The 21,495-nt window shown below is 44.1% G+C and overlaps 1 protein-coding gene and 1 pseudogene across 1 annotated transcript; one reads left to right on the forward strand and one right to left on the reverse strand.

The window, feature by feature from the left end:
* The first annotated feature begins 1,447 nt into the window (after positions 1–1,447).
* On the forward strand, positions 1,448–8,705 carry LOC113010327 (uncharacterized; annotated as a pseudogene).
* Positions 8,706–10,169: 1,464 nt separating this feature from the next.
* LOC113014937 (multifunctional protein ADE2-like) lies at positions 10,170–12,527 on the reverse strand. The gene is given in 9 exon segments (XM_026156809.1): positions 10,170–10,525; positions 10,586–10,744; positions 10,830–11,010; positions 11,233–11,316; positions 11,396–11,509; positions 11,620–11,799; positions 11,884–11,981; positions 11,984–12,070; positions 12,500–12,527. Coding segments are annotated over 9 exon segments (1,098 nt in total). The 3' UTR covers positions 10,170–10,358.
* Between the last annotated feature and the right edge of the window lie 8,968 nt (positions 12,528–21,495).

The raw sequence follows: 21,495 nt of genomic DNA on the forward strand, positions 1-21,495 counted from the left end.
TCAGTTTTCACAACAGTCAAAAACGTTTTCATCATTTCTCTGCAAAAGCTGCATTTAACCAAATCAAAAAAACAACAACCCACAATTTCATTGTGTGTAAAGAAAAACAAAACATTAGAATGTAGAACAATGAGAGCGACGTGTTTAAGATGCAAGATCCAGCTCTTTCACTACTTTTAAGGAGAGGTTTACACTTTTTACTGAATTTATATTGATTTCTGCATGTGTTGTTGCTGACTGTGTCTATATGTGTCATTTTTTCTAACTGTGAGATACTTGCTGCAGGTCTCCCTTGAAAAATGTTTTTAATATCAGTGGGATCTTCCTGGTTAAATATAGATTTAATAAATAATAAAGAGACAGATGATTGAAGCCTGTAAGTATTTCTGTGCGTTTCTTTAAGGCATACAGAGCTTTTGGATCGTAGCAGAAAAAGTGGAATCAAAACATGTAAACAGTTTGTTCACAGTGGCTCACAGCACAGACACGTGGACATGAAGTCGTGTCATCGAGTCAGCTTTCTTTTCTGACTCGATGCAATAAAACATTTAAATACTTGTATTCATGAATCTCGTGATAATTTGGGGGTTTTCATGATTTCTTTGAACTTTTGCTTTTCCAGGGTGTTATTATTGCACTTCATACGTCTTCAGTAAAGTATTTTCCACAGCAAACTGTGAATTGCTTGGAAATGGCAGTGTAGCCTTTCCACTTATTATGAGCCTCTACGATCTTCTTTCTGATTTCCTTTGTCTTTGGCGAGTAACAGTCGTCCCTGTCATGTGTTCGAGTGCCCTGTTCCTTGGAGTCTTTTTTATGCTGATTGGATGTTGTTAGGAAGCCAACTGACTTAAATTGAGGTGTGTTTTTAAAGGTGATTCATTACTGTAGGTGTGTTTTGAAAGCAAACATTCACATGGGGCTTTTTACTACATTTGGTACAAAGCAAGCCTACAAATGTATTTTATATTACAAAATGTACCAGAAGCTACTAAATAGCACCAGTGACTCTGATTATATCAAGTTTCATCAATACTGCATAAAATTGGGAAGAAGTTTAGGAAATTGTTCCATGTTTCCTGGGGGGCTAATAATTTTGGCCTCAACAGGATATTATGTGTCTGACAACTCTTTTAAAAAATAACAGTGTAAATTGTCATGTATTAGTGGGAAATGTGTTTTTGCATGAATGATTTTCTTTTCTTCTCTGCATGAAACAGTAACGGTCGCCTTGAGGCAAATCAAAACTGGTTTAACGAGGGCCAAATGGAGCAGAAACAAAATTCACCCGAAAACAAAAAAGCAGATTTGCTTCCCTGCTGTGAGGCTGCCATATATGGAGAGTCTTCTTGCTGCAGTTTCAGCCATTACCAAGCTGCTTCTCAGATTACACTTAGTCCCGCCCCCTCAGCACACAGCTTAAGCCACTGGTGAGGCAGCTTTTCAGCATGAAGGCGTTGCTTTCAGGCTTAACTGCCTGGTTTCCTAGGGAACCGTGCAGCAGACAGGCTGGGCGGAAAAGCGTTTCCGGGTCGGTTCAAACTTGGAGAGAGGAGCAGAGAGACAAAGAGGAGGTGATAGTGAGGTGGGGGAGGGAGAAGGCTCCGTGGAGAGGCAGTGGGGGGGAGGCTGAGGTGCTGGCTCTACTCTCAGTGTGGGACCAGGGTGGACATCAGCACGTGGTAGAGAACAGAAGCACATTTGAGGGGATTTCAGAGCGTCTGAGGAGGCTCAGTGTTGTGCGCAGCTGGAAGGAGTCTCAGCTAATTCAGAAGCATGAGACTTCAGAGCAAGAGGCCTGATGCAGGCACGTCAGTGAACTACAGCCCAGGAGTGGAAGAAAGGCCACGGGAGGAAGGTGTGGATAATCAAAGAAGAATCTACCCAGTCCAGCAAGGTAACTGTGTTCAACACCAACTGTACTAACGACGATAACAACATGACTTTGTTCACTTGGGGAAAAAACAAAAACTAGCATCAAAGGATAAAGCTTGCTTGTGCTACAAACTCAGACAATTACATTAACCTCCTAAGACCTGAACTCTTCCATGGCATGCATTTTTAATTTCTCTTTGATGTTTGGGCGGATTGGGACCTGTTGAATGTAAAAACAAAGAATTATCAGAATTATTTTTTCACCTGATCTTTGTTTCTAAGAAAAACGAGATCCACATATGAGGAGAAGAGTAGCAGTATAATGTCCTCGGAGGTGGATATCAGGCCCTTGTAGAGCAAAATTGAGTTTTGGTCTAAATGTGATGTCTCTATATGTGGATCCTAGGAGGTTAAAGTTTCTTTTATTTAAAAAAAACAATCACCCTTTAGCCAAAAATGACAATGTCTTCATGTTTGCACAGGAATAAAGATTCAATTTCATTCAGCTGTTTCTGACTCTACGAATGTGGCTGAAGAGGGAATCCGCAACTGGACAGATGATGAAGTAAAAGCGCTGCTGTGCGTCTGGGCCGACCGCAACATTCAGGAACGTTTGAAAAGCACGCTGCGCAACAAATCCATATTCCAAGAGATGGCTCGGCAGATGCAAAGAAAATATGGGGTGATACGCGACTGGAGACAATGCCGTACAAAATACAAGAATTTGAAATATGACTATAAGATTGCTAAAAGTGCACACGCTGCAGGAGGCAGCAGTGCAGGAAGCCTGGGGAAGTACATGAAGTTTTTTGATGAAGTGGAAGCTATTTTACTGGACAAAGGACTGGAAAATGGGAGCATGGAGATGCAGAAGAGACTGTATGATGGTGAACTGAAAGCAGGGAGGCTACAAACGCCAGCAGGCCACACAGGGCAGATAACAGGCTCTGAGAGTGAGGTGGTCATCGACATGGATGATGGTAAGCATCACGTTTGCAAGCAGTTGTTTTAGATTCAAGACTCCATGAAAAGAATTTTCTTATTTTTCCTTATTTAAGATGACAACAGTGATGATTGCAACATGGACGGAGAAATGGAAATAAAGAGAGAGAGAAGTACAGGTATGCCAACAAAGAAAAGAAAATCTGCTACCTGTGGAGTTTAGCTGCATATGTAAGCTTTTCCTTCCATATCTGTTCTTTTATTCCAGATGCCCATCGAGCACACACAGACTTCTGCTCTGACCAAGTGGTCATGGTGTCGGACGCTGGTCGCAACTGGAGCGACCAAGAGGTGCGAGCCCTGATCCAAGTCTGGGCCGATGAGCGCATATGCAGGAAGCTGGAGAGCTCAACCAGAAAGAGGGACATCTTTGTCCAGATCTCGAGGAGGTTACTGCAGCAAGGCATCGATCGTGACTGGAAACAGTGCCACACTAAGTACAGGAACCTCAAGTATCTCTACAGGTCCCTTCAAAGGGGCAAGACTGATGAAGCTGACCCGAGATGCCTCATGAGGTTCTACGAAGAAGTGGACTCCATTATGAATCGCGCGACTAACGACTACACAGAAGAAGATTCAGACAGACTTACAATATCTGACAACTGTGATGAGAAAAATAACGTGGACGGCAATTTGGCAAACACGAGGAGAGCTGTGGAGGACAAAACCTGCACCTCTGATTCTGACTTAACCATCGAGGCATCAAACACTTATGAGTCAGAGCGGCATAAAATCAAGGAGCATCGTTTGGATCAAGAACACACGTTGATGAGTGAGCTGATCATTTAATCATCATTATCATCAGTATGAATTAGATGAAAAGGTTACACAATGCATTCAGTGGTCAGTTACCATGAGTAAGATAAGCAAGCAGGAACAGCACGGACAGCCAAAAACAAAGGTTTTGGCTGTTTTTGTCCTTAAAATATTTCTCAAAATCTTATATCAACACAACATATTAGTTAGTATTTCAACTAAAACCATAAAATCTGCAGAGAAATTGTGATTCAGTAAACTGACCCTTTAACACTGAATAGACTTGAAGGTAGAGGGAAATAAATATTATTTTCAAACTACAAACTTTCCAGTTAGTAAACAACTTGGTCCAACTTGAGCTGCAGCCACCCAGGAAGTGGTTTTAAGATGTGTTTTATTTAAAATGAGTCTCGTGGTGGTCGTAAGCCAGTCTTACTTTGTTTAATACCAAGACAATGCTTTTCTTTTGCAGCAAAGAAGCATGTCTATATCTGTGTTTTAACTGCCTTAAATATATTTTTGCAGGTGCTTCTGAGAGTGAGGTCGATAAAGAGAATACTACTGCATCAAACAGAAGACTGAAGAGGAAAGCTGTGGATGAAGGTCTGAAATGTGTCTCCTTCTGAAATAATTAAATATGGATAAGAACACGGCTGTGAGCTAAAACAATGCACAACTCATGAAACCCTGTTAGGAGCTGACATGTTACACTAGTCGTACTTAAAAAGTACGTTAACCTTTGTCCTTCTTATTTCCAGACCCTGGACTGCACACATCACTGAAAAAGGCTGAACCCTCTCGGCCCTGTTGCTGCTGACAGACTGCACACCCAGTGTAAAGAAGAGCAGGACCACATCCCCATATTAAAGATCAACTCAGTCTGTTCAGTGGCCCCCCCTGCTCCATCGCCACAGGTAACGTACACTGATCTCACGTGACCATTACAAAACTGACGTATTCTCCGACATAATAAACGCTGGTGTGGGTTCTTTTAAAACTACCCCAACTACTTGATTAATCGAGTGACAGATTATTATATAATCATTTTTCAAATAAAAATGTCCCACATTAAAATTACATTTGTAAACTTTAACATGTTTAGGTTTCAGATTGTTTCAGATTGCAAAAACAAAGATGAATTGATTCATGCAAATATTGTAAAGCCTAAAGCTGCAGCTCTATGATGTATGTTGGGCTGACGTTTGTTAATCAAACCTGAGGAAAAGTTATGTCTTAAGTGTTATTCACTCATCCATGTTAGAAAGTTCCAGAGTTGGTTTTGTTCACCTGGTCACAGGATTTTAAATGGGAGAAATATTTCACTGCTTATCCAGGTGACTCCTTCAGTATCAGCTGACCACAACCTTAACAGTGCAGTACTTAAGCAGAACAGCTGCATAACAACTGAAACCAGCACCACTGACTAACAATGAGCCACCGATTCAGTTTCAGGATCGTCAGTATGCAAACTGGTACCACGAGTACCAATCGCATCACTGTGAGATGATGAGCAATCGTTCAGAGGTGTCATCGCCTTTTCACGTAACGGCTCCCCACTCAAACCATGATGTGCACACCGTCACTGTGAGAGTTGCCACTGGTCTGTAGGTGTAAACAGACCACCGCGTCTCAGCCTGATGAGCTAGCTCTTCTGCGCTGTGCAATCTGCTAACCTGTGGTTGTCTGGTTGACTTTCTGAATTCAATGTAATTGGAAAATAAAGAAAAATACATTAAACTGCAAGCTAGTTGACGGAAACCAGGGTTTTGGTTCATGAAGACATTTCACCTCTCATGCACGATGGATCGTTGACCTGCCCGGTTTCTATGCAGGTCGTTAAGGGTCCCATCAGTTGAGCTGACGTGTGACTCAATGCATGGGTTATGTGGGTCACATGACCTGTGGTGTGATTCCTATGTGGGACAGCTTCATGAACCAAAAACAAAATCTAGCTGCCGTCAATTTAATACCTTCAAACTAGCCTGGTCTCAACACCTGTATCTTATGTTTCATCAGAAATAAGAACGTGGCAATCATGTGACATCCTTACAGACAAGCTGCATGATAACATGTCGCTAACAACAGTGACACTTGAAAAGGCGATTTGTGTTTCCACTATTTTCTTCTTTAAAAAAGAAACAAGTGCTGCCTGCTAGGAAATCAAATCCGGCTTTTATGGGCGTAGACTAAAATGAAGCAATTCTTCTGTAAGTTCACTGGCGTGTTGTGTGATTTGTCTTTCAGGCCTGCTCAGGATCCACGAGCGCCATGGCCCCCGCCCCAGGTACTGCACGAGCCTTAATCCGCACTTTAGCGCTTCAGTTAGATGTGCATGTTTTAATTCTTTCCTTGTTTTCAGAGTTGAAAATTGGCCAGAAGCTCAATGAGGGCAAGACTAAACAGATTTTCGAGCTCGTGGACCAGCCGGGACTGGTTCTAGTCCAGTCTAAAGACCAGATCACTGCTGGGAACGCCGTGAGCAAAGATCAGATGGAGGGCAAAGCTGCCGTTGCCAACAAAACCACGAGCTGCGTGTTCCAGCTGCTGCAGGAGTCTGGTGAGGTTTTTATTTCTGCACAAGGTTTTGGGAACAACAGATTGCATCAAAGGTTGATTCAGTGACAGGAAACAAACAGCCTAAATCTCGTGCATGAACAGAAATGATAATCATGCAGTAATACTTCATGTATACAAATTCAATAAAATGTAGTTTTTAATCTCAGATGTTGTCATTTATCCGTGAGTTTGAGGTTGCTCTGATATCCACCCTTCTCTCCTCAGGCATTAAGACGGCCTTTGTTAAGCAGCACTCGGACACGGCGTTCATCGCTGCGCGCTGCGAGATGATACCCGTTGAGTGGGTGTGTCGCAGGGTGGCGACTGGATCTTTCCTCAAGAGGAATCCAGGAGTCAAAGAGGGCTACCGCTTTTCTCCTCTAAAGATGGAGATGTTCTTTAAAGTGAGTCTTGCTGCGTGCGGCGATTCTCTCCGTGTGTTTTCAGTCTGAGTGTTGTCGCAAACTCATCACTGATTGTGTTTTTAGGATGATGCCAACAATGATCCTCAGTGGTCAGAGGAGCAGCTGCTGGAGGCCAAACTGTGTCTGGCTGGGCTCACTATTGGTCAGTGTGAGGTGGACATAATGAGCCGCAGCACTCTGGCCATTTTTGAGATGGTGGAGAAGGCCTGGGCCACTCAGAACTGCTCCCTGGTGGACATGAAGGTAGGCTGTGCAGCAGCGCCCCCTGCTGGTTAAAGTCACATCTTGGTGCGATCACTTCTCTCCTGTAGCTGCAGCAGAACTACAACTAAGGACTTTTTCTTTGCTTCTAGATTGAATTTGGCGTCAGTGTGAAAAGTCGAGAGATTGTGCTCGCTGACGTGATTGACAACGATTCGTGGAGGCTTTGGCCAGCTGGAGATCGGAGCCAGCAAACAGACAAACAGGTGATGGACTGACTTTGATTTATTTTCATGCTGATATGAAAAAGAAACAAGCCTCAAACTTTTCTTTTCCCCTTTGTAGGTGTACAGAGAGCTGAAGGAAGTGACCCCAGAGGCAATGCAGATGGTGAAGAGGAGTTTTGAGTGGGTCTCTGAAAGGGTCAAGGTACAGCAAACAGATGCCTCTAATCTATTCTTGATCTTGTAGGAGTGTTTAGCTCTTTCTTTGCTTTGAACATCCAAACCAACAAACACTGTTTAACATCACAGAAGCCTGCAGCTGCTTTTGATGTAATTCAGGAAAAAACCAGCACAGCTGTACGATTTTTCTTTTGAGCAGGTAAAACTGACATAAAGTGATGATTCAATGGTTTCTGTGTGTCTACAGTTGCTGCTGGAGCCCCAGGCAAGCAGCAGGGTGGTGCTTTTAATGGGCTCCACCTCAGACGTGGCCCATTGTGAAAAGATAAGAAAGGCGTGCGCCTCCTACGGGATCCCCTGTGTCCTCAGAGTCACCTCGGCACACAAGGGTCCAGATGAGACGCTCCGCATTAAAGCTGAATATGAAGGTGAGCTTTAATGTTGACGTAACTGCGTCTTTGTACTGATGTGGGACTCTTTCTAATCGGATCATTTCTTTATGCTGTGCTGCAGGTGATGGCATACCCACTGTGTTCGTGGCTGTGGCTGGGAGGAGTAACGGCCTCGGCCCAGTGATGTCTGGTAACACGGCTTACCCTGTGATCAGCTGCCCTCCTCTCACTCCAGACTGGGGACCACAAGATGTCTGGTCATCCCTCCGCATGCCAAGTGGTGAGCAGAGCTCTTTACTGTAGCGTGCAGCGTTAATCGTTCGTGCTGTTTTTGGATTTATTTATTTTTGTCCTGCAGGTCTTGGCTGCTCCACCGTGTTGTCTCCTGAAGCTTGTGCTCAGTTTGCAGCGCAGATCTTGGGGTTGAGGGACCACCTGGTGTGGTGCAAACTGAGGGCATCCATGCTCAACACCTGGGTGTCTCTCAAGCTGGCTGACAAGAAGTTACAGGCCTGCAGCCTCTGAAGAGCCCAGCGTGCATCACACTCAACAAAAGAGCTTTGGTCCATTTAGCACCCTTGAAGCGAACTGCAGGACTGAAAACGACACAATTCATTTATTGAGACCAAGTTTATAACATGGAACAGTTTCTAACAGATTTGTTATAGTTACTCATTTTAATGGAATTTTATAGAACTTTTTAATTTGTTTATTTATTTTTGCATGCATGTTGTTGCTGCCTGTGTTTCATTGTATCATTTTTGTAACTAGCTGCTGCCTATCGTCAGGTCTCCCTAAAAAAAGGTTTTTGTTTCAGTGGGATCTACCTGGCTGAAAAAAAGTTCAATTACAAACATTGTTTACTATGAAAACCCATTAACTGTAGATGTTTGTCACACATATGATTGAAGCATGTATGTATTTGTATGCTTCTTAAGACACAGCTTTTGGATCACAGCAGAAAAAGTGGAATCGAAACATGTAAACAGTTTGTTCACGGTGGCTCAGCACAGACACGTGGACAGGAAGTTGTGTCATGGAGCTTTCTTTTCTGACTCGATGCAATAAAACATTTAAATACTCGTATTCATGAATCTCGTGATAATTTGGGGGTTTCTGTGATTTCTTGAATCTCACTCAGTGCACGTACTCATGAATACAGTCAAAACATCCTGTAAATATTAGTCTCAGACTGGAAGAGAGGTTGCTGAGAGATGTGAGGGAAAGAGAGATGGGAACATAGATTTCTTAAATTATGAATAAAATCAGTTTAATATCGCTCACGTTTATACACTGTTCTTTTTTTTTTTTTTTTTTTTTTTTTTAAATCTTTTGATGCTCCCCTGATCTGCCTGGAAACAGTCACACTGAGTACAAGAACCTGAAGTTTCTCTACAGGTCCCCTCAAAGGGCAGGACTGACGAAGCTGACCTGACTCATGAAGTGGACTCCATGATGAATCACATGACTAACGACTCTGCCAGACACCGTTACAATATCAGTGATGATGTGTCTTTAAAATCAAATCTGTCTTTTATGTCTGATAAATATTATAAATATGTGTTTAACACTGTGTATCTAAACTAATTCAGCACCACAGAGCTAATTACAGAAACGTTACTACTTCAAACAAACTCCCTGATTGTCCCCCACTGTGCTCCATCTGGGTGTTTGTGTGCGAGTCATGCTGTGTTTGCCACATACACAGCATCTTTATCTTTAAGTGATTATATGACAGACCGGGTGGCCGAGAGGCTTTGTGTGGTGAGGAGACAATAGCTCTGTGAAAAATTGTTTGTTGCTTAATTTGTTTATGCTGCTCTAAGAATAAAATAACGCGTCTTTGACGAAGTCGTTCTAACTACTATGATTGATGCTTTGACAAAAGCTAATTTACTTTTTTGCTTTACTTGGGAATGAAAATTCATTTTTTGAGCTACAAAGTCCCAGAAATGTTATTACACCAAATAAATAATGCATCTTAAACTATAGTGGGCAGAAAGGCTGGATTAAAAGCTGCTTGGCAAGATGGCTGCGTCTACATCGGCTCACTTCTCACCCTGTTTGTCATGTGCTTCATGGTGTTGTGATGTGAAGCTGTGCTCTCTGCGTGCAGACGAGTCTTTTGTTTTCTGTTCTCATGCTGACCTCCCACAAGCAGCCCAGTATGAGCAGGGGGCCTCTTTCCCCCTCCTCCAGTTGCCCATTGAGCTGTGCATATCTTCCAGTTACTACCTGTCTCCCATGTGGTGTCTGTGCTGTGTATGTGTGGTCGGGATTTGCAAACTTGCATGTGACAAATGAAGGTTTCATTAAAAGTTTTAGGTCTAATCTTAAAGGTAGAGACAGTGTCTGTCTCCTGAATCCCAGCTGGTTCCACAGAAGACGGAACTGGAAGTACTGTGTTGTGACAATAAAGCACTATGAGATCTTTTAGAAGGTATTTATCCATCTGACCTGCAGCCGTACTGGCTTTATTTAAGGAACACTGATTATTTACATTTTTACAAAAATGACACCATTAAAACACAGGCAGCAACAACATGCATGCAAAAATAAATAAACAAATTAAAAAGTTCTATAAAATTCCATTAAAATGAGTAACTATAACAAATCTGTTAGAAACTGTTCCATGTTATAAACTTGGTCTCAATAAATGAATTGTGTCGTTTTCAGTCCTGCAGTTCGCTTCAAGGGTGCTAAATGGACCAAAGCTCTTTTGTTGAGTGTGATGCACGCTGGGCTCTTCAGAGGCTGCAGGCCTGTAACTTCTTGTCAGCCAGCTTGAGAGACACCCAGGTGTTGAGCATGGATGCCCTCAGTTTGCACCACACCAGGTGGTCCCTCAACCCCAAGATCTGCGCTGCAAACTGAGCACAAGCTTCAGGAGACAACACGGTGGAGCAGCCAAGACCTGCAGGACAAAAATAAATAAATCCAAAAACAGCACGCTACAGTAAAGAGCTCTGCTCACCACTTGGCATGCGGAGGGATGACCAGACATCTTGTGGTCCCCAGTCTGGAGTGAGAGGAGGGCAGCTGATCACAGGGTAAGCCGTGTTACCAGACATCACTGGGCCGAGGCCGTTACTCCTCCCAGCCACAGCCACGAACACAGTGGGTATGCCATCACCTGCAGCACAGCATAAAGAAACGATCCGATTAGAAAGAGTCCCACATCAGTACAAAGACGCAGTTACGTCAACATTAAAGCTCACCTTCATATTCAGCTTTAATGCGGAGCGTCTCATCTGGACCCTTGTGTGCCGAGGTGACTCTGAGGACACAGGGGATCCCGTAGGAGGCGCACGCCTTTCTTATCTTTTCACAATGGGCCACGTCTGAGGTGGAGCCCATTAAAAGCACCACCCTGCTGCTTGCCTGGGGCTCCAGCAGCAACTGTAGACACACAGAAACCATTGAATCATCACTTTATGTCAGTTTTACCTGCTCAAAAGAAAAATCGTACAGCTGTGCTGGTTTTTTCCTGAATTACATCAAAAGCAGCTGCAGGCTTCTGTGATGTTAAACAGTGTTTGTTGGTTTGGATGTTCAAAGCAAAGAAAGAGCTAAACACTCCTACAAGATCAAGAATAGATTAGAGGCATGTGTTTGCTGTACCTTGACCCTTTCAGAGACCCACTCAAAACTCCTCTTCACCATCTGCATTGCCTCTGGGGTCACTTCCTTCAGCTCTCTGTACACCTACAAAGGGGAAAAGAAAAGTTTGAGGCTTGTTTCTTTTTCATATCAGCATGAAAATAAATCAAAGTCAGTCCATCACCTGTTTGTCTGTTTGCTGGCTCCGATCTCCAGCTGGCCAAAGCCTCCACGAATCGTTGTCAATCACGTCAGCGAGCACAATCTCTCGACTTTTCACACTGACACCAAATTCAATCTATAAGCAAAGAAAAAGTCCTTAGTTGTAGTTCTGCTGCAGCTACAGGAGAGAAGTGATCGCACCAAGATGTGACTTTAACCAGCAGGGGGCGCTGCTGCACAGCCTACCTTCATGTCCACCAGGGAGCAGTTCTGAGTGGCCCAGGCCTTCTCCACCATCTCAAAAATGGCCAGAGTGCTGCGGCTCATTATGTCCACCTCACACTGACCAATAGTGAGCCCAGCCAGACACAGTTTGGCCTCCAGCAGCTGCTCCTCTGACCACTGAGGATCATTGTTGGCATCATCCTAAAAACACAATCAGTGATGAGTTTGCGGCAACATTCAGACTGAAAACACACGGAGAGAATCGCCGCACGCAGCAAGACTCACTTTAAAGAACATCTCCATCTTTAGAGGAGAAAAGCGGTAGCCCTCTTTGACTCCTGGATTCCTCTTGAGGAAAGATCCAGTCGCCACCCTGCGACACACTCAACGGGTATCATCTCGCAGAAGGTGTGCAGGCAGCCGAGGAGGGGAAATGGGCGTGTCTTACCTGTGCCGGGAGCCAATCGCGGTCCTCAGCTCATCTAACCAGCCAATCACAGCCGGGCATTGATTTCCACGTGAGGAGAAGACGCTCAAACATCAAGAGAAGACGTTTAATTAGGTACAAATAAAAAATAAAAACCTTTGGAGCTTTTTTCGCAAAAGTTAATCGTTTTACTCTTTGATAAGAAGTGATGGCCAAATGAAGCTTTCTGAAGCTTGTGCTGAAAAACGGTTCATTACTTCAAGCTCTTCAACACAGTCCTGTCTGGTGACACCTGGTGGCCAAAAATATGAAGAGCAGCTTGAGTCTACAAATTAACGTGTACTGCTTCATCATGACTACCCACTCTACAGAGTGATTTACTTCCCTATAATCCACTGACTCAGATACTGAAGCAGTTACGTTCTAAAGGAAGCTTCAGTCGTCACTGATCATGTGATGTTTTTTGACACACACGTCGGAGCGTCAGCTTCAAGCTGGCCATCACTAATAAGAAGCTTGTCTTATCAAAAGCTCCAACAAACAGTGTGTTTTTGATTGAATCGATTAGTTTGAGAAACTGAGCTGTTTGCACGTTATCTGTGGAGGAATGTTATCAAAGTAAACAACATCATCTCATGACAGCAGTGGGTAAAGGCTTTGTTTATTTTGTGGAAAAGTCCTTTCATTCATCCTCATCATTGTGTATGTGGTGTGTTGCAGTGATGGACTGTAACAACATGACAGCTCAACCAAAGCAGGGCAGCAATGAAACCCACACAAATGGACGATTGAAACTATCAGCAACACCGACTCGTGATCTAGAGCTGGTGTCACCCAGAGTTTTGTTTTTAGAGATGTGTAACAGAACCAGGCACAATGGATCCTCTTACATCAGGTCTTAGCTGAAAGAAAAAAGGACAAATAGGAGCAAAGAGGCAACAAGGCTAAATGAATACAGGAAGCATAGATAATAACTGGAGTTAACATTCTAGACAGCAGCTACTGATGTTGTTGAATGTGATGTGTTGTTTTTACTTGTATTGGTCTGTAATGCAGTAATAAAACGCTAAACTCAGTGATCACACTGCAATAATGTTTCCCATTACAAACCACCAAACATGCCTTTGTCTCCTGTGCAGCGTGAGCTACAATCACCTGATTTCAGTTCATGCAGAGGAAGAAAAAGGTGGAATCATCTTACAACCTTTGAGGAGTGAAGATATGGACATTTCTTTGTTTTTAATTATTGGATTATTTTAAGCAGTATTGCTGTGGCCATGTGTGGCCTGTTTTCTGTCTGTGTTTTCTGTACTGTGCTTAAGACTTTTCCAGGTCCCTCCCCTAATGAGGAGTCGTGAGCGACTGATTGGACCATGGAGCGGTTGACTACCTTCAAAAGGCCGCTCTGACAGCTCCGAGGGGGGAGAGAGAGAGTGGAACGAGCGAGTAGCCGGACAGCCGTCGCGGCCCTGACCCTGGTGTTCCCAGCCCGTGCTTATCTTGTGTATTTGTGAGAGTGTGAAATTGTGAAAGCCGCTCCTAGTGAATTAGTTGAGCGCTTAGGCACTCTTGGGTTGAAGCGGAAGGGGTGAGCTGCCTTTTCTTTTGGAATCGTTTTCTCCTGTTTTCCGGGTAGGGAGCGAGGGATAGCTCTGTCATTTGTTTGTTCTGTTTTTCTTTCCTAGGGTTTAGTTAGTTTTCTCTGGTGGGACTTAGTTGGTTTTGTTTATTATTTTGGCCTGGGCTCACCCTGGAGCTATGCTTCTTTTCCTTAAATAAAAACACCTTTTTACTCACAACTGGTTTGGATGTTTGGCTTGGGAACCAGGGCGGGGATTTGTCTCTCTCTCCTCCAACCTTATGTGCGTCCCTACCCGCCTAGACTGGGGGCGTAACAAGTATCACTGTGGTTGTGACTGTGTGGAACTTTTAACCTCCTAGGACCTGGCGTCCACATATGTGGACATCACATTTTGGGTTATTTAGACCAAAGTACTCGATTTTGCTCTACAAGGGCCTGATATCCACTTACGAGGACATTATACTGCTACTGTTCTATCAACGTTTTAAACGAATATTCTCATATGTGTCTCTTATTTAAAAAAAAACCAAAAATAAGGTAAAAAAAAAAAATCAGGTAATTCTTTGTTTTTGCATTCATCAGGCCCCAATATGCCCAAATATCAAAGAGACATTAAAAATGCATGGTGTGGAAGAGTTCAGGTCTTAGAAGGTAAAGGCCCCGAACTACCAAAACTGTCTCTGTGTGGTAGTAAATCATTTTATTTAATATGAATATAACTGTAGAACCAATTGGAAATGTTGACAAATGACCATGGACAAGTCAAATCTGTTAAATGTGAGGTGAGCAGTGAAAAATCATGTGACTGACATAAACTTGGGGGTGACGGCCTGGAAGGTAAAATGAGCTTTTTAATCTCTCTGAGACAAACTGTAAAGAACAAGAACAGATTCAGTGCGGTTCTTCGTGTGAGCACGTCTCTCTAAATCCTGTCACACAATCAGACGATGAGATAAGCTTTGATTACAAAAGTTACTGAGCTGTTGTGCTCGATCAGTCAACACCTTGCATCACTGCTGCACTGGAACGCTGACTCTGAAACAGCCCATCACACTGAATAATGTTCGGTGTCCACAAACATGTCCAGTTGTTCTGCAAACATACACTGTGCAGGATCGGCAGCGTTTTAGAGTGATTTTTTTATTCTGTTTCCTGGGACTTAAGACCATGAATGAAACATTTAAGACAGAATGAGACACAGGGGTCAAATGTCACATTTTGCAGAGCCTCTGATCCTCCCACAGGCTACAGCAATGTAAAGGTTTTAAATTTGACTTTTTAAAAGCATTTATGATTTTACTTGAGTGATTCCTGGTTTATCTTTTACCTCATTGTTCCAGTGAGCGATTAAAGGAAATCTGTCTCACATGCACGTTCAATTTAGGCTCACCAGTTTACCAAACGAGCGTGTGTTTGGATTGTGGAGGAAAGCTGGAGTACTTGGAGGACTGCAGGTAGGTAGAGAGCAAACAATCTCCTCATAATAGGTGTTCAAACCAGTAACCACCTTACTGTGCAGCTGAGTTTAACAAGCACTATCATGAGGCAGTTATTCCTCTGCTGTCATGAGACTGCATCGTGCCCCCAACAAAGAAACTGCATGAAAACAATAGCAAAGGAAAATCATCATCTCGATTCCTCTTGTTCTGTGTCAGTATACAAATCGCTTATCAGTACACTAAGCTAACGTTGTAACTAAAGAAATATAGTGATTATAATTGATGATGTAACCAGAAACCTCTCTGATTGACTCTGATGACCTTTAAAGTTATGGTGTAGAGTTTAGAGGGGTTTCCTGTTACACTATAAGTTATGGTGTGATTTAACATGTAGATTTCCAGCTGAGGCATCAAAGCTTAGTGTTTGTGTCCATTTCTGTAATGATACTGAATGACAAGATCTAGTTACTTTGTACAGATTCCGGTTTGAAAATGTCATTATGCACAACACAGGCGACTTTTTCAGCTTTTTTATTGAATGACTTTGAAGCTGAAATTGAGGCCCTGTGTCATTATGCTACTCTATAAAACATTTACTGCAACCCAGTAACCCAGGGGGCAGCTTTTCATTTTTCCCTTGTCAGTGTCCAGCAGTACTTCCAGATAGCAACTCCATTCTATCCTCTTGTGGTGTTCATTCAGTTATATACCTTAATCTTAACTGTATCTCCTCCTCTAACTTCATATTTTCTCTCTCCTCCTCCTTCTCCTTTCCCTCTCTCTGCTCTCTCCATGGCTGCCACCCTCAGATCGCCTGTCCCATCTTTGCTGGCCTTCTGCATTTCTTCTTCTTGGCTGCCTTCTCCTGGATGTGTCTGGAGGGTGTGCAGCTCTATCTCATGCTGGTGGAGGTCTTTGAGAGTGAGTACTCACACTGGTGGTGGGCATGTCTGCAGCCATAGACTACAGGAGCTATAGGACCAAGAAAGCGTACGTGTGAGTACAGGCCTTTTGCACCTGCAGATTGAGAAGTAGGATTGTGCTATTCCCCCAGATGGAAATGTAATGTCAACCTCTTTCCGGTTGAGTGAACGCTGGCGCGACTGGCGGCCGCTACTCACCGGCCGCCACTCACCACTATCGCTAACGTTAACGCTACTGGACTCTGGACTTTTGGACTTCTGTCCTACTCCTGTTTCTAAGGCCCACCGGTGTCCCTGCCTGGCTGTTCCTGTCCATGATGTGGCCTTTCAGGATCTATGTACTCTCAGTGTGGGTCTGGATCCTTATGTCATCGACCTACCTACTCGGCACTGGACTTCATCAATATACAACTGATGAGCTCCTCCGGCTCCGCTTCTCTTTAGCTGCTCCGCCGTTGGCTGCTCTTCATTTCCACACGGACATTGCCTTCCTCCCTCGCCGAAAGTACGTACATCGAGGCTCCCGTCGGTATTTCCATCAGGATAATTCCAAACCAATTCAGTCCTTCTGGTCCACCTCTGGTCGCTCTCAACGGAACCCCTGCAGGTCTATTGACCACAATGTTCTGACTGGTCTGCCTAGGTCGGCTAACACTCTCATCCAGTCCGACAGTATTCCTGTCAACTTCGGCCTGCTTAATATCCGTTCGCTTACGAACAAAGGACATCTCATCCAGGATCTCCTAACAGACCGTAAGTTTGACTTTTTCTGCTTGACTGAGACATGGCAACAGCCCAATGACTTTTCGCAACTCAACGACTCCACCCCCCCCCCGGGGTCCGGCCGTGGTGGTGGCCTCGCGATAATCTATCGCGAGAACTGGAAAGTCTCGCCGCTGTCCGCCCCTACGTACAGCTCCTTTGAATCTGTTGTTTGTCAACTTTCAGGACCTACCCCAACTGTAATAGCTGTCATCTACCGCCCCCCAAAATTTAATTCTGTTTTTATCAGTGACTTTGCCGATCTGCTGACCAATTTAGCTACTGTCTCCCCTAATATAATATTGCTGGGTGACTTTAACGTTCACGTGGATAATTGCGACCATCCTCTTACCAAGGACCTTCTATCCTGCCTTGACAGCTTCAGCCTTAAACAATACATAAACTTCCCTACCCACATTAAGGGCCACACTTTGGACTTAGTCTGCTGCTCTGGACTTACCCCCTCCATCTGTACAGCTGACGAACTGCCAATTTCGGACCATCTGCTTCTCTCCTTTAATGTTCACATGACCCTCTCTGTAATTAACAACCCCCGTATTATCTCTTTCCGGAATATCAAGAATATAAATCTTGATATCCTTTCCTCTGCTTTTTCTAGCTGCTTGTCTTCTAACAATTTAGCTATTCAAGAGGACCTGGTACTTTTTTATAATCATAGCCTTAGTAGTATTTTAAATTCCCTGGCTCCACAAAAAACCAGAACTGTACTTTTTTCTCGCTCTGCACCCTGGTACACCCCTGAACTCCGGCTACTGAAAGCTAAAGGCCGACAGCTTGAACGTCTCTATAAGAAAACTGGCCTTACTATTCATAAGGATATGTTTAATAACCACGTTCAGTATTACCAGGAATGTATTAGTCAAACCAAATCTGCTTACTACTCTGCTATTGTCTGTCTGGTGTGACCACCATTTGCCTCATGCAGTGCAACACATCGTCGCATGGAGTCTATCAGATTGTCAATTGTGGCCTGTGGAATGTTGGTCCACTCCACTTCAATGGCTGTGCGAGGTTGTTGGATATTCGTGGGAACTGGTACATGCTGTCGTATACACCGGTCAAGCACATCCCGAACATGCTCAATGGGTGACATGTCCGGTGAGTATGCTGGCCATGCAAGAACTGGGACATTCTCAGCTGCCATCTGCCCTGAACAATGTGAACCATGATTCATCCGTGAAGCGCACACCTCTCCAACGTGCCAGATGCCATCGAATGTGAGCATTTGCCCACACAAGTCTGTTACGGCGACGAGCTGGAGTCAGGTCAAGACCCCGATGAGGACGACGGGCATGCAGTTGAGCGTCCCTGAGACGGTTTCTGACAGTTTGTGCAGAAATTGTTTGGTTGTGCAAACCAATTGTTCCAGCAGCTGTCTGGGTGGCTGGTCGCAGACGATCTTGGAGGTGAACCTACTGGATGTGGCGGTCCTGGGCTGGTGTGGTTACACGAGGTCTGCGGTTGTGAGGCCGGTTGGATGTGCTGCCATATTCTCTGAAACGCCTGTGGAGACGGCTTATGGTTGAGAAATGAACATTCAATGCACGGGCGACAGATCTGGTTGACATTCCTGCTGTCAGCATGCCAATTGCACGCTCCCTCATTGCTTGTGGCATCTGTGGCATTTTGCTGTGAGACAAAACTGCACATTCCAGGGTGGCCTTTTGTTGTGGGCAGTCTGAGGTACACCTGTGCACTACTCATGATGTCAGATCAGCATCCTGATGTGGCACACCTGTGAGGTGGGATGGATTATCTCAATATGGCAGATGTGCCCACTACCACACATTTGGACTGATTTGTGACCACTGTTTGGGAGGGATGGTTATATTGTGTATCTGGAATGAATTTTAGGTCTCTACGTCCATTCCATGGCCACAGTGAACAAAGCAGCACAGCGCAATGAATTCAATTCAAATTAAGACTTATTTATAACCTACATCAACAATTATGTTATGATAAATTACGTAATAACTACAACAGAAGACTTACCTTTGTGGAAATGCTTGGAGCAGACTAACATGTGAGCTGGAGTGTTCTGAGACGTTATATTTGGTCTTTGAATGGCTGGAATTGAGGCCATTGAGGCTATTTGTTATTTTGGAAACATGGCTTAAACCAGGGGTGTCAAACTCAAATACACAGTGGGCCAAAATTCAAAACTGGAACAAAGTCGCGGGCTAACGTTAATATTTATTGAAATATATTTATTCCTCCAGATATAAGAATGAATCTTTTCTTATGGACTCAAACACGTTTTGCTGAAAAACTGGATATGGAACAAGCAAAGCTTAATACTAAACAATATATATATTAGCCGTATAATACCAGTAGGCCAGCTCTAATAATAATTTGGTATGGCTTCGCGGGCCAAATGTAATTAGGCTGCGGGCCAAATTTGGCCCGCGGGCCAGAGTTTGACACCTATGGCTTAAACAATTTCTCTTCCACGACGGAATCCGATAACAATCTCTTTACCCGTCGGCTTCCCATGGCTGTCATGTGACTATTGCAGTTAATAATACAACAGCTTCTTGCCATTTTTTGTGTTTCTTTTTATCGCTGTGTGACTGTTTTCATGTGAACGCCTGCGTGCGCTAGTACCGCTTGCCACTTGTACCTACAATTCTTTGTAGTTTTACCCCTGAATGACGTCACATTTTCAATCTCTACAGGCCACTGAACAGAGCATCTGTGGTAGGATGATGGAGTGTTGCCATGGTAATGCACGGGGGGGGGGGGGGGGGGGGCGTCAAACAAAGCACTAAAGGTGGACTTTGTGTGGATGCATATATGCATTCATGTATGCCGAGAGGCCGGGGGCACCCCACCTCCGAAGTGGCCCGAGCGAGCCCCAGGCTCCAGGCCCCGATAAGCGGCCGCCAAGGAGTGAGCCGGCGTGTACCTGGACGCCCATCCCCAGACACAAAGAACCACCAACGCACCGATGTCTGAGGGAGTCCGCCACTGGCAGGGGAAGTGGTGGTGGGGGGAGATAGGCCTCCAAACCTTGGAGGGCCTGAGATGTCCCCAGAGAGGTGGCGTCTGATACCCAACCTGACATATGGACACAGACATACAGACACACACAGATACAAACATCCATTCCCCCCCTCATGCTCTCATATGCACTTACTCCACACTCAACCAACGTGGAGACAGACATAAAGAGACGCTGTATACACGATCACACTCCCCAAGCGTACTCTACGAACCGGGTCTAGGTACCCTTGCCCCTGGAGGGGGGAACTGCACCCAGACCCAGGTGGTGTTACCCTTTTCCCTGCGGTGGGGAGAGGCAGACCGCCCCGCTGGAAGTCTTTCCAAACACAGGAAACAGATCAGGGAGCAGAGACCCACGTGGTTCACGCTGAGCTCAGCTACAATCCAGGAGAGGGTGTGCAGATCGATGCAGACATCGATCCAAACGTTGGTAGTGTTATATGTTCCTGTAAGTTCACTACTTTACTCCCATTTCATGAAAAAGCAGCTCTCTCTGCTCGACTGTCCTCTCCTGCACAGACACTTTGCGCCGCCTCCTTTTCCGGCTCTGCTGTGATTTGTTGCTGCGAGGTCACGTGACTCAGCGTCACAAGGTAACCACGTGGGGTGTTATTTCAAAAGTAGCGCCTATCTCCTTTTCCTAAACTCTTTTCCTTGGCCTCGATGAAAACTTCATCGTGGGAAGGATATTTGCTAAGGACTCAGGGAAAGAGAGGAGCGATGTGACACCGGATGTCCGCCTGTTGAAACTACATTGTGCAGAAGATGGACTACAAAACAAACATCTTACTTCGTCACAATGTGTTCTAACCCTGTTGTTTTATGGAGGTCATATAAACGAGAATAGCCTGTTAAAAATATCCTTTCATTACAAAGTTTTGAAGAAAATTTTAAAGAAGAAGGAACCTTTAGGGTCAGATTTACTAACATCTGCAGCAGCTCAAAGACATCTTTTGATGTTAAAAAGCTGCTGGATTTACTGAAGAGACTCAGTGTCAGTTTGTGACTGAAGTTATGACAAATGTGTTTGTAAATGTGTTTCACTTCCAAGAGAAGAAGATTTAAATGAGTGACACAAATGTAAATTACAAAGTCTGTGGTGCACAATTTACTACAAATTGCACAAAATCTACCACAGAATCCTGTCTTGTTCCTGCTGTGGTTGTGATAGTGAGGACAGTTTATTGTTTTAGGGGGAGATGTTATCAAAACAAGTCTCTGATCCGCTCAAAGTTGTTATTTCAGTTCCAAAAGTTTGGCTCTGGCCTAAAACTCTCCAGTCAGATCTTATACTGATAGTTTTGAGGTGAGCCCCACTTATTGTTCCTTAATAATACAGTTTATGTGAAACCAAGCAGAAATGAATTACGCTTCTTAATTTTTTATAGTGCACACAGCTAACTCTTTCTGCTGAATATGTAAAAAATAAAAGTGTTACTGTGTTACATGCCTGAATGTTGCTCATGGTCTGATGGGAAATAATGTTTTCTGTTCTTTAGCACATCGAACAGTCAACTGTTCACAGAGTTTAGGTTTAAAGGATGAAACAGTTTGCACTGATGCATCTCTCCTCTCCTATCTGAAGAGTATGTAAATATCTGGTTTCAACTGTATATTTGATGATGTTGGTGTTTGGCTTGATTGTCAGAACAAAGAGGGAGAGAGAGGAACAGCGAGAGAGAGAGAGAAACAGAGAGGGAGAGTGTACTTTGGTAGAATTAAAAAAAAGGTGCAGTGCAG

This window comes from Astatotilapia calliptera, chromosome 3 (assembly GCF_900246225.1).
Source record: "Astatotilapia calliptera chromosome 3, fAstCal1.2, whole genome shotgun sequence".
NCBI classification, from domain to species: domain Eukaryota; kingdom Metazoa; phylum Chordata; class Actinopteri; order Cichliformes; family Cichlidae; genus Astatotilapia; species Astatotilapia calliptera.